General features: G+C 38.2%; 1 protein-coding gene across 1 annotated transcript; it reads right to left on the bottom strand.

Moving 5' to 3' along the window:
* Positions 1–935: 935 nt before the first annotated feature.
* LOC140927043 (glutamate receptor ionotropic, kainate 2-like) lies at positions 936–13,327 on the bottom strand. The gene is made up of 15 exons (XM_073376708.1): positions 13,231–13,327; positions 12,313–12,462; positions 11,345–11,614; positions 10,482–10,666; positions 9,908–9,982; positions 9,594–9,731; positions 8,864–9,031; positions 8,439–8,543; positions 8,071–8,208; positions 6,866–7,063; positions 5,327–5,768; positions 3,531–3,858; positions 2,711–2,871; positions 1,955–2,103; positions 936–1,463 (listed from the first exon to the last, which is right to left on the bottom strand). The coding sequence occupies exons 1-15, from the start codon at positions 13,316–13,318 to the stop codon at positions 1,146–1,148; spliced, it is 2,913 nt and encodes a 970-aa protein (XP_073232809.1). The 5' UTR covers positions 13,319–13,327; the 3' UTR covers positions 936–1,145.
* Between the last annotated feature and the right edge of the window lie 269 nt (positions 13,328–13,596).

A 13,596-nucleotide genomic window follows, 5' to 3' on the forward strand; every position in this document is an offset into this window, starting at 1 on the left:
CCTGGATCCGCCCCTGCTACCTGTCCGAAACTTGTGGGTAAGTTGGTACGAAAATTCGGAATATCTTAAAGCCCGTTTACACGGGGCCGGACAACCGCTGTTGAGAAGTTACTGCAGAGCGTTTTGCTCCTCTTTAGCTCTTTTTAATTACCTTTTCTTACTTGAAAATAAGGTTAACCGAACGTACCTTAAAATAGCTTACAAGCTAGCCGATGAGAAAACTGGAAACGAGCTTTCCTGTGATATGGAGTTGATTTCACGCCGCCGTGAAGGCTTAGTGGGAATCCGTAAAGGTTAGAAATCAAAGGCTCTCAACCTAGCCGATAACTTATATTACAGTTTTATCTCTGCCTCGAAGCAATTTTATTTTGAGTGTCATGTGGGACATGAATTTTGTTCTCACACCTGGCGACAATTTTATAGTCGAAAATTTGAATAAACAGCACCTACCGAATTGAGCTTAGTTTTAGCTTTTGACATCGTTCGTTCAGGTCACAGGGATAACCAAAGTAAGCTTATAAGTCAGACTGTCGAGACTAATACTGAGTCGTAGTTTAGATGTGTACTCCATTGCGGTCCCAGCAATATGTTTCGGGGTATAGTAAGGAAGTAAAAAAAAAAGAATCAGAGAAGCTTATTCACACAAAAGTATTATAACAAACCGTAATTTTATTGAAAACTGTATCGGCCACAGTCGCATTTACTAGCTATAAAAGTATAAAATACGTGAACTGGTTCCTCCTAATTTTACGATAGGCACTTATGATAAAAGCATACAGTAGTAGAAAGAAGCAATGCAGTTTTGGCGAGAAGACGCGCCGTACGTAGCTCTCTCGCCTTAACTTGATACTCTACGAGTCTACGAGTAAGACTTTCCATTTGATCTATTTATTTATTTTTCGTTTTTAGTGGGGTATTGGGGGGGGGACGCAAGATCGCGCAAAAAATAATTTTAATTGTTTTAAATACAGTTTACCTTGCCATGATAAAGCAAAAAGTTATTTTCTGTTCAGCCGTGGTGCTATCTTGAGGGTGTTTGTGTTAATTACGTTCGACTATTCGGATCCCGCGGAATAATATTCTATAGCTGAAGATTTTGCAACTTGCCAACTTCATTATAAAGTTCTTTTTCTCTGAAATATCCATTAAATATAAGTAGATGGCTTACTCGGATGTTGGTTTGCAATGTTAGGTTTGTTAACTGCTCTGCTAAGATCTCCTTTAAGTTGTGCTCCTTTCCTGTTTCTATTACGGTCCAGTCCATTCTTTGTCCTTTTACTTCCGGTTTGTTCACTTGTATCGTCTGCTTTCTTATCGGGAAGAAGATTCTGCAGCTGCTCCAGTGCAATGTTCCAGTGAGAGCTTGGTTCTAAACTGTAACTTCTGTGAGTAGCAATCGCTTCTCTTTTACTCTTCCAAGATTTTACAAGTCTGGATTTGATTCCTTGTAGAACGTTTGAAGCCTGTATTTTATAACAGTCAGGAAATGAACTTGTCATTACGGTGATGCAAAAAGAGTCTTAACTAAGTTTAGATTTAAAAAAGTCGTTTTTTTTTAATGTGACTTCCCAACCCGAGCAGAGACTAGAGAGGTAAAGCTTCACGCTTAATTACAGGCTGTACGTCAAACGGCAGACCCGAATTTGTACCACGTGACCAAGTCTCCCTTTTGCTTGTCACCTAATGTTCATTATTTCTACACATAAATTAGTAGTTTCGCGTAATTTCTTATTCATAAAAATTTTCTGAGCTATTTTTATCTTCTCATTTTCTATTTTGAGAAATTCTCAGTTTGAATCTGACGTTTGCCGTATAAGCTTAAACTCTTTAAGGCGACGGCGACGCTTGATCCCAGGCTCCAGATCCGATCCATACTTCACCAGTACGAAAATTGCCAAATATGAGGTATGGTTAGCTGCTGAAGCTAGTATTCAAAATCTAAACAACTAGTTACCTTTCTTTCTTTTACATCTTTGAGGGCCTCCCAAGCGAGTTCACCCAGGAGAACAAGAAGGCTGACAAACAGCCCGAATAAAATAGCATAAAACACACCAGCCATGTCGTGAAAAGCCATTACTGGGTTGTCATTACTGAGGGAAGCGTCTGAAAAGAATAATGTACTAGTCAACGGCACTCTAGTATTACAATTTTACCTCAGTCCGTATACACACTGTATGTAATCTCGGCATTAAATTTGGGGCGAGTAAGGGTTTTCATACCATCGTAGTGATATCTTAAACTATAGACCAGAAAAGAGCTATATTTTTGAGAATGACGAAGAATGATTACCAATGAACAAAAAAAATAGATAACGGCTGGCTTACCGTTCCTGGGGCCCGGTAAGCTGTCTCCGTTTACATTAAAAATCGAGGTTTCAATAGTTTTGCATCTAGCATGATAAAACTATCAGTTAGTGAAACAAAATGGAGTAGTTTGCTAGCCAGGACCCGCGCTTTTATTCTTTATATTTCGATTTGAATATTTGATTTCGGGCCCGAAAAGTTACCGGGACTTTCGAGAAACGGCCCCCTGTTCGCTGAGTTCTTGTTCAAAAACGGAGACCGAAAAGATTGGGAGCTCCGGCGAGTTTCGCCGCGTACGATGAGCAGCGAAACCTAATCTCGTAAGGGAGGTAGGGCATAGGTATGCATGATTGTTGAAGTTGCAAAATTTCTTTCAAGTTAAGTCCTGTACTCTTTTTTTTCTCCACCTGATTCTGTGTAAGGTGTCTTACACACTCCTTGAAGCCATCTTTCCCTTAAATGCTGCATAAATCCTTTTTGCTGCAGTTCAAGAATTTTCACGCTAAACTGCTCTGTGTAGGGTGAGTTTTGGGGGAGTCCAAATCCGTAGCCAAACTTTCCAAAAACTCTGTAAAGAGAGAAAAGGACACGTCCTAAAGTAATTTCTTTCCCATCTCCCTGTCTTTTTCATAAGGGGTTCATTCGGCTAGGCCAAAAAAGGTAAGCAGTATTAATCAAATGATCCTAGCCGTGCGATCATGCTATTTAAGGCGACTCCTAAGAAAAAATAAACACCAGCATGTAAACATAACAATGGCAGAATTTGCCCGGTTCAATCGTTTGTCGTATTATGGTACCCGTCTTAACAAATATAATTATACAAAATGTTACTAAATACTGTTGAAAACGAGACGTGTTCATAAAAGCAAAAAGCAGTCAGCTATCTAAATTTGGTTTTATACAGGATCGGAAATTAAAATGAAGGAATGAGGATAAACCACAACTTTGTTTGTTTGTATATTTTGTTTTGTTTTTTTTCTTGGAAATACTTCCTGACAAGAAAACATCAAAATTCTTCTAGATTCTGTTTGTCCAGTGAGAAACAAAACATTTGAAGAACGAAGGAACATGACAAAACGGTGTTTCACCCAGCCGTTTAGGGCTTATATATTTCTTATTTGGCAGGTAATGAATGTAAAAAATGATGTGCTGACGCTTAACCTGGATTGCACTGTATGAGTTTGGTTGCTTTCCCTTATGATACTTCCTTTGGGTGTATTCGCTCACCTTCCAATTGTTGTCAATGTATCGCAAGGCTTTTGTTTAGTGTAGTACTCTAACATTTCTGATTCTCCTATAAACGCATAACCTCCTTCTTTTGCTTTTTGAATTCCCTCCGTCATGTTTTTTACCAAGGTGTCATGTCTCTGCATAAACGCCCACATTTTTGCATGAGCGGGAACGTGCGACATCTGGAAAAATGTCATAATGTGACTATCCTTTATGCATCCGTATTTTATTTTGGTCTGTGATGCTAAGTCTTCCAGGCTATCAATAGGAGTATCGAAAACGTCTGTGATTAAAAAACTGGCCAGGTTGGCTGTATAAGACGCACCTGCGAATAGATAGATGAAAATAGTTATTAAGAAATTCAGGCAACGATGACGGCGACGGCAGCGACAACAGCAAAAAAGCAATAGGTTTAGATTAGCAAAACAACAACTTTGCACGTGCATCACGCTTTTTTGTACATTTCTTAGTCGTCGTTGAACGAGCGCCTGCACAACGTGAAAGTGCCTAATTTCACGTTTTGTCGAGAACGGAAACACACGGTAACTTTCTTTTTCTTTTCCTGAACTTTGATATAGTCCTATATAATTCAACTCAGAAAAAAATTGACAACATTTGACGAATTGAACGACAATGAAATAAGCGCGATAAAGTTAATAGCCGTCGCCGTCGTCGTTGCTTAAGCTCCTTATTGAACAAACCAGCAAGCGATATAAGTTAAAGGAGTTGTGTTACGAAATTTATCAAAATTCAAACAATGGAAACCTCCACCAAATGGATTGGAGCATAAAAATAACAGCTCAGTACAATAAAAGAAGGTATAGACAACACAGCAAATACAAAATAAGGCAGGGATGAACAAATTTGAAGAAGATTGAAACGGATTGCAAATCAAATTTCTTCACATGAAGTGGTGATTTTGTCACTTTTTTTGCTTACGTTAAGTTTCGTTGATTATAAGGACGTGTATTTGGCAATAAACTAGACAGTCTTGACAAAGCCCCTTTAAGGGATGGCATGGATTATGTCTCAGTTCAGACTGTTGAAAGAGTTAAACAAATTTACTTCTGGGTTTGTTTGCTATTGTTCTACGATAATTCCAGGCACAAAATGTATAATGCACCATTACGTATTCCGGACCTCTTTTTTTATCTTTCGCTTTAATTGGATTTTATATTTAGTTCCGCCATCCAGGCTATGGGATTTATGCGAAAAGTGTGATCCAGCTTATTAAATTAGACTTGACTTTTCACACATAATGCGCGTTGATGTACAAGACAACATTATTTCATTGAGGAGCATTTTAAAATTCAATTAAACTCCCATCAAGCTGGCAGTTATTGAGAGGCCACTCTCCTCTAAGCGGTCATTCACAATGGCCCGAAATAATTGTAGAGACGAATTCAGTATAAAAAAAAAAGCCTACCTCTATCAAACGGCAGCGGCCACCTTTTAGCGATTCCAACGAGAGTTCCTATCGTGGCAACCTTTATAAAGAGGCCTTAAGCGTTTGACACGCTTAGTTACCAGGCTTTATTTTAAGACTACGATAAAGGAAACTACAGTCCGAGATAGAAGGTGATGACTGATTATGAATCAGTAATGCCAATCCCGTCGCGTGTTTATTTCAAGTGAAGTGATTTTTCCGCTGAAGAATTAAGAGAATTTATGACGAACCTTTGTTGAGCGACCACCTGCCGTAGCTACGAGGGTGGCTGCTTAATGGGGGTTCGAATTTAAGTAACGGTTTATCAAAGTGACTGACACTCAAGTTGTCTTACTCTAAGTCTTACTTATGATGAGCACTGCAAACCACCAGAATGCGGCAACCACTCTCCCGGATGTAGACTCTGGATGTGCTGTATCAGCACCCTGACCAACGGCATATGAAAACGATGACCATGTGGATTGAAATAACCGCAGACAGTCACGTGTGCTCCAGTGATCTTCTTTGACGGAGTGATGATCACGTGACTGGGCAATTCTCCCGTGATAGCCTCGCGGACTAAAGGTAGAGTGCAACCATAAGAAAAAACCAACTAAAATCGTGGCCACAGCCATAGCTATCCAAAGGTTAGAATTAAAAGGCTTTAGGAAAGAAAACATTTTGTAATCCTCTTTGAAATCTTTTCTGACAAGAATCGTAAAGCCAAGGTGCATGAAGGGCTGAGTGAAATCCACTGCTGTCTGACGCAGAGGGCTGATGGTCAGTGGTCCAATGGAGAGATCAGCTTTCTGTTAAGAACAATTTTAAAATACATACGAGCCACGCTAATTTCACTTCTATCAAGACCTTTGTAAATCAATTAACAAGGGTATCAAGAGATAAATGAACAAAATAAATTTGAAAAATAAACGACAATATGTTATTATTATTGTTATTATTATTATTATTATTATCATTGAAGAAGAATAATATATGAATGAATAGATGGATGTATTAGCGTTAAGCAGGCGCGAATTGCAGAGATTGACAGCGGCAAGTGGGAGATGTTTATCACCTGGACTGAAATTTTCATCTTGTGAAAAACCTAGAATGTTATGGGACAGAAATAGTGCTTATTAAATTGTTCAAATGTCAAAATGGTTTTTTTTGTAATTCTGTAGCTAAACCACAAGTTACATAGTTTTGAAAGATTAGTTTATCATCCTTTTATTAGCAATTAATGAATTCGGCTTTTGTAGGATATGAAGAATTAAGCAGATCTCGGAGGGTGTTATCCACTTGCTTTATTATTCATTCAAAATAATTCCTAGTTTAAAAACATAGCTAAAACAAGCCTACCTGCATCGATCTTAAGTTTATCTTCGAGAACGTACGTTTAGGTTTGTCCAGCTTCGCAAATATTCTCCAAATAGCAGATGTCGCCCTCCGAGTTGTCTTCTTTCTGTTTTTGCTATGTTTTTAGCCATTATTTCGCCTAGTTCCGGCTGTAGTTCTTAATCTTGAAACGAGTGAAGTGTCCGCCATTTTAGTTTCACAACGAAAACAACTCAATCTCGTCCCCAGGTCTTCGCGGTTATCGGTGCATTAACCTGTAGAAGGCTACATTTTTGACGTCATTTCCTCGTTAAACACAAAATTCTTCCAAATTTGGTCATTAGTAACTGGTTATGGTGAATTATGCTTGTGCTTTTAGCCAATCAGAATTGGGGAAATATTTTAAATGAATAATAAGGTGGGATTAAAAGATCTAGAATTAGAAGTGAAGATCAGTTATTATTATGAATTGTTATTATTATGAATTGATAGATTGCCTTAAGGCAAATCCCTTATTATAAGGAGAAAACAGAGTTTTTCTTTTCACGAAAATACTGATAAAAAAACCTACCCTATCTACCAAATATTCCATCATTCCATTCCACTTTTGACTGAATGAATCCTTTGATCCATAAACATTTACTGGTAAGACTTCAATTGTGTACTTGAACTTCATGTCAAGTTGAAGTCTGTCGAGCAGCTCTATACAATATCCCGTGTACACCTTTTCGCCTGTTTTAGCGTCTTCTTGTTCAATAAATGGCGGTTCCTAAACAAAACAGGCATAAAAATGCTAATGTCATAGCACTAGATACCGGCTTGAACTGATGTATCATTTGCTTAATGTTAGTGAATCGCTTGCATAAAATATTCACTACAATGTATATTCTAAAAAATGACAGGCGGATTTTCTTTAGTGCGCAAACTTGTTTATCTCGGGATGTAGCTCTTGACTCTCTTCCTGCTTGCATTTCAGAATTGCTTAAACTCTGTCTTTGGTCTTTATTGATATACAAGTATAAATACATATTTACATGTTTAATATTATTTGTTAAAAAGTAAAAAAAAAATATCTAAAATATGGTCTATTAAAAAAACTAGCTTTAAATCGTTCCATATTAACACAGGGTAATAGGCTCGTTCGAGTTCTGAGACGTTTTGAAGATTCTGTAACTCTGGTCAACAAATTATACAGCGGATGAGTAGATACTAGGCAACTAATCTTTGGGGGCGATTAAATGTCAGTGACTTTTTTTTAAAAAAATTAAAGGACGTTAAGTAGCCCGGCCCTCACACTTTCGAGTCTGCTAAAATTTCCTCACCAAAACAAGAATAAGTGTTTGGTAAATGATGTGTTGTAATAGACTTTATATCCAATTATACTGTGGCTGTCTTGTCTCCAGTCAAGCATGTGACAATTTAAATGACGGAAAGTCAAACCTTTGCACATTTAGAAGCAAGTGTGCACAAAAGGATGAATATGTCCAATTTTGAAACAGAAAACTCCTTTGAGTATCGTCATATCGATCTTAATTGGGGCAACAAAACAAACGAGTGAATAAGGTCTATTACAACAGGCTAGAGAATTGATGACGTCACAGGAACTAAATGAGAGAAATTATTGGATTGGATGGGATAATCAGAAAGAAAGAGATAAAAACGTTAAAACTGTATAGTACCTATCTAAAGTGGAGAAAATTGCCAAAATAAAATCGTCAAAGAAGTTTCGAGAGTCAACGAGTCTTGTGCCTAGCTAATGTTCTTTTATTTACTTACTACTACTGTAACAACTCGAATGCTGACGTTTTCCACAGTGTCTGCTCTGTCACGAGGTGCCTTAAGCGACTGGGAGAGCCATAAAACCGGTTTTTCAGGATACATTACAATTCCTTTTCTCGGACGCCATTTACCAACCTTGAATATTAAAAAATATACAGAATATAATAACGGCTACGTGCATCAACTGAATTCCAACTTTTAATTTCGGAAGGTGCATGATTTATCTCGTACGTACAAGAACTGATAGACATACGAGCTCATATGCATGTATCATTCTTTGCTTCCTTAGCTATTAGAACCGTGCAGTAAGTTATTATTAATGGCATAGCTATTCTAATTTTTATATGTAAAAAATGACAACTTACCTCCACAAAACCTGTTCTTCCCAAATTTACTATATCGTAATCTTTAAATTTTGGCGATCCATCTTGTTCAAATTCCAAGTCATTCATGATTCCAGTTCTGTTGACCTGACAATTTCATTTATTAATTTACATTATTTGTTGTTGTTATAAGTTGTCTCTGGATGTTTCTCGGTGTTTCGAGTACCATTCAATGTCTTGTTAACGTTTGTCCTTTACTATTTGATAAGCGACCCATCTGCGACCAGCTTTACAAAAAAGCTGATGATTCATTGTCACTTGTTGGAGTTTGTCCTCTAAATGCAATTGGCGCAATATAACTACAGCAATATTTATTGTCCGTTCAATCTTCTTTAATATTTTACATATTTGAGACGGTAAGCACTTTGAATGTGACTTAAATTCAAAAACCAATGAAAAAGCCCAACCTTCTTTATGTATTTCATTAAGTCTTCTCCATTTCTCCATGGCAAGACACGACCCTTGTGGAAGTTAAAACCAACGTCTTCCCCTGTGACATCGTATCCGTCTAATACCATGTGATGAAGTGCAGAAGCTAAAACGAGGGTGGAGTCAAAAATCTTTCCTGAAACAACCTGATTTGTGAAAACAAAGATGTTAAAATCTAGGCAGGAAGATTCGTATGCTTTTCATTTGTGGCTCTACTTTATAGCTAGTTAGGACTATGGGTCCTTGTTGTCCTACATGGAAGTGCCAAATGGATGACGTGGTCTGATCTCTTCCTTCTGAAAATCCCCTGATTTAATTGGGGGTTTCCTAATGCTCAATATACTTGATAAGTACATTGAGTGTACATTCAAGTATATATTCCACTTCGGGAAGGCCCAAGAAAGGCTGTGCAAGGTATTCTTTTGGTCTATGACGTCATAACACAGGTTCTATTCACTTATCCTTATCAGTGACGTCACACCCACGGTCGATTCACACACTCCACCCTGATCCACCAGACTTATAACGCTTATTCCCTGTACTACTATGATATCATTTTCGTTGGTCTTTTAACGAACATCGTAACAATTGCAATGTAGAGACAAGGCAAGATTAGAAGGATAATTAAAGTATAGTTATAGTGATGAGCACTCCCCAGGATTGCGGAGCTAAATGAGATCATGGCCTTGGTTTGCAGTGGGTACGTACATTAAGTTCACCATGTTGGTAGCTTTTCCATTGCTTTGCAACTTCCTTGTAACGAGTTCCCTCGCCGAATGCAAGACGTGTGCCAATGACTCCATAAAACTGATTTATGAAGAATTCATCGCCGAGTGTTTGCCAGTCCTGTTAAGAATCGGTAAAGGTATATCAATAAATGAATGATTGAATAATATTTACATTCTTTAAAATACATGATGTTCACTCATGTCTTATTGATATTTTGTCTTTACTAGAGCGCAAGTGTCACGCCTGTTATTGGTGAATCTTATGACCACAAATTCAATGTATCTCTTCCTTACCTTTTCTGTTTGCGCATCTGTAACAATCCAGACCCAGTCTTTCGTCATTCCAAGGTCACCTGCTTGCTTGAGGATCTATGTAAAATATTTCTCATGCACTTTTTGTTTTATTTACAGATTAAAACACAAGCATTAATCAGCTGCCCTATTCCATTCCAAAATAGCTATTAGCGATGCCCACGTGATGACCAGGTGTATAGGAAAGTAGCCCCATAGTTACGCCCGTCACCGTGATAATCCGTAAAATATATATTTTTTTGCTGTTTAAATATGTATGTACTGCAGCTGACGAGAAGGCAAGAGAGCAAGAGGTGGTTGCTCGACAGGATTCTTCGTTTGCCTCATCCCTAACAGAAGACCAAACCATGCTAAAATCAAGGTGGACCATTTGCCGTTGGTGACACTCTTTTTAGTGAGTGAGTGGGTAAGTCATTGCACAGACTCAAATTTGATCATTGTCACATCATCACTAGAAAAAACAACAACAACAACAACAACAACAAAAACAAACAAACAAAACTGTAGGTTCAAGATTTGTGGATTGGCTACCCCTAGTATTATATATCATTCTAACCTGCCTCGAGTACTTTTTGTAACAGTTCAAAACAACAATTCTAGTGCCTGTTTGCCTGATCCATTTCAGCTGTTTACTAATTTTGAGTTTGAAGGGGTCTGCGATGGGCTCAAAGTGTTCGTGTGCTACAACCAGCCAACCTCGTTTGTATGCTTCATCCTTCAGAGCTAACACGCCATTGATTCCTGTAGGAATGAAATAAATAGTCCTCCATGCATGTCATACTTGCTAACGATATCACCTTGACTTGAAATTAAATTGTATTTTAAGTGCAGCGGAGATCTAAACGTAGCAGAAAATTGTGTCCGTTGAGAGACTTTTCCACCATTTTAGTTTTGTATTTCAACGTACGTTTTCAGTATTAAGAAGTTGACTCTGACGTTCACTGAATAAAGATTTGGTTACGAAGTATGTTAAACAGAACACGGTTTATTTCGTGTTGCAAATAAAAGAGTTGATAAAAGTGAGTTCATAAACGCCGGTTAAACGCGATTTCGGATTGCAGAAGGCCTGCTGCCTGTAGCCAATGTAAAGACAACTGTTGAGGTTCCCTGAATGACATAGAGCACCGAGTCTCCAGTCCATTTGTGGTATAAGCGAAGTTTAAAAAGAAGACGGCCATGGACAAATGGGAAGCGGCCATTGGCCCTTTTGCTATTAACGTAGTGCTTAGCCTCTTCGTTGTTATTTATCCTTGGACGGCACACAAAACAGAAAACCGCCCTAGACAGAACTACCTGCGAGTTGGGTGTGATTCTCTCTCTATATTTTTATGTGTTTACTATTATTATTAGCTATTATTATTTGCGATTTCACATAATTTACCCTCCCCTGCAAGTAAATACGTCATGAAAATTGTTTACCGTAATCATCTTTTGATACAAGCAGGGCAAACTGAGTCCAGTTAAAGTATTCAATAAGTCCCGCCAAGGCCTTGCACTGCACAATGTCGCTTGGGCTCATGCGAACAAGATAAGGAAAATTAGCCGGGATGGAAGAGAAGGTCGGATCTGTTGCCACCGGAGCAAACTGTGGAATATGGAACCCTGAAAAGTAGGGCTGGGTGTACTTCACATCGGAGGACATAAAAGGACCGACAATGGCAACTACACCAAGATGACCTAAATACTGCGCTGAAAGAGAAGGGAAAGAACAAAGGCAACAGATCTGTATCTGCTTTTGTTATAAGAGCATCAAAATCTCTTTATCTAATGAGATCAATGTTAATATTCGAAGACGGATAGGAGTTGGAAAATGTTTTGTTCCCTGGAATAGCCGCTTTTTTCATAATAAAAAGCTAGTGCAGCTGTTACTTATATAGTTGACTGGAATGGGGACTGAATCGCGGCTGCTTCAATTGGAGTATATATGCTCAAAACGTACCACTACTGCAAAATATCATTACTCTGATACAAAGGTACAAGTTGCAAAACTGAGCAAGTAATCCAACTACATTTGTAGGTAAGCAGAAAGATTATTTTCATTGTTAGAGGCCTTTATTAATATTTAGCCAGGGCTAATAAATTGTCAACGATACTTTCGTCCTGTTTGCCTGCGAGCAGGTTCACTTTTAAGAGTTCGGGGAAAATTTTGGCGGCGCTGCCGCCAGCGCGCGAGGTAAAGTACTCTTTTCCTCTTCCTATTTCTCGCCGGCTCGCGCAGCCAAAATTTTCCACGAACTCGCACAAGTGGGCCTGCTTGCAGGCTAACGTCCTATGCACTAATTACTTCAAGCCGGGAGTTTAAGGTTCGGGGCAGCTTTAGAAAGCTTAAGTCTGTGACTGTTGATTCATTTTGGTCACAAATAGATGAGATATAATTATTTAGTTACCTGCTTTTAAATTGTCAAAAGCGTCCAGTGGTTTGGTTATATTGATGACGGCTTGAAGCTGTATTCCTGGCAGAATATTGGGATCTTGGTTGACATCAGCAATGGCGGCAAGGAAAGATCTTACTAGTGATACGTCCTCGAAAATGGCTCCTTTTAGCAACATTTTATTCACAAGAAACAGAAAAAAAAAGCGATCAACGAAACGTAAAATGAACTCTCTAAGAGCCTTGTGGGATGTTTTGCAGCATCTTCTTTAGATTACTAATCTAAAGCAGTAATCAAACCTCTTCAGCAGACAACTTAAACGTGGTAAAGGCATTTATTCAGTATGCACTGCGACCCTTTGAGTCTGCGAATGAATCCAGTAGTGCTATAATGAAACCTCGTAAGTGTCTATTTCGTTCTCACCGGCAAGTCAATTTTACCTCCATCCTAGCATCACTGCACTGCACTGACGAGGCCCATAAGGCCGAAACAGTACTGTCTGCGGTTTGACAAGTTAATTCACATATTTCTTTTCTTTGCACTTTTAACTGCAGTGAAATGGTCAAAGTAATTAGGATATAATAAATCCAAAGAAATGAAAGAACTACCCAATGAAAAAAACGTTGATAAGCAAGCGCTCAAAGGTTCATGTGATTAACTTGAAAGTAACCTTCGAACGATGGTTGAACAATGACTTTAAACTTTCTAGAGATTTATATTACAGGTTAAACTGCTCGCTCAGTAAATAATGCGTTGCAATCTGCATAATTCGCAAATGTAAACAGCAATATTGTAGGCTAATAAAAACTTTGAATAGTAATGATCAAGAGCGAGTCACCGTATTTTGAAATGCCCTAGTTATCGGAACTGACCTGTCTATTAAGTGATACTTATTTCAATATATCCTTCTGCTTGATAAATTTGTTAACTTACCTACTTTCAACATCAGGCTATTCACGAGAAAGACTTGAAGAAACAGAATTGAAATGGTCAAGAAAGTCGTCTGTAAAAACTTCATCATGTCCTCTTTGTGCACTTACGCTATCCACATCAAGACTTCAAAACATCTCTTTTGTTGGTCCGTGAGGCCAGTAAAACAAATGAAGTTTCCAATTTGAACTTTTTTGAGTGTGTTTTTGTCATATTCTACTAGTGACATTGACTCATCATGACCTCAGCAAAGAGACCATCAATAACCCAGAAAATTGAATCTTTTATCTTTAACTCAGTATGACTTCCCAAACAACATTTGCTGCAATCACAGATTTCCGCTGTGATTCAATAACGATGGATGGCGTG

This window comes from Porites lutea, chromosome 2 (assembly GCF_958299795.1).
Source record: "Porites lutea chromosome 2, jaPorLute2.1, whole genome shotgun sequence".
In the NCBI taxonomy this organism is placed as follows: Eukaryota; Metazoa; Cnidaria; class Anthozoa; order Scleractinia; family Poritidae; genus Porites; species Porites lutea.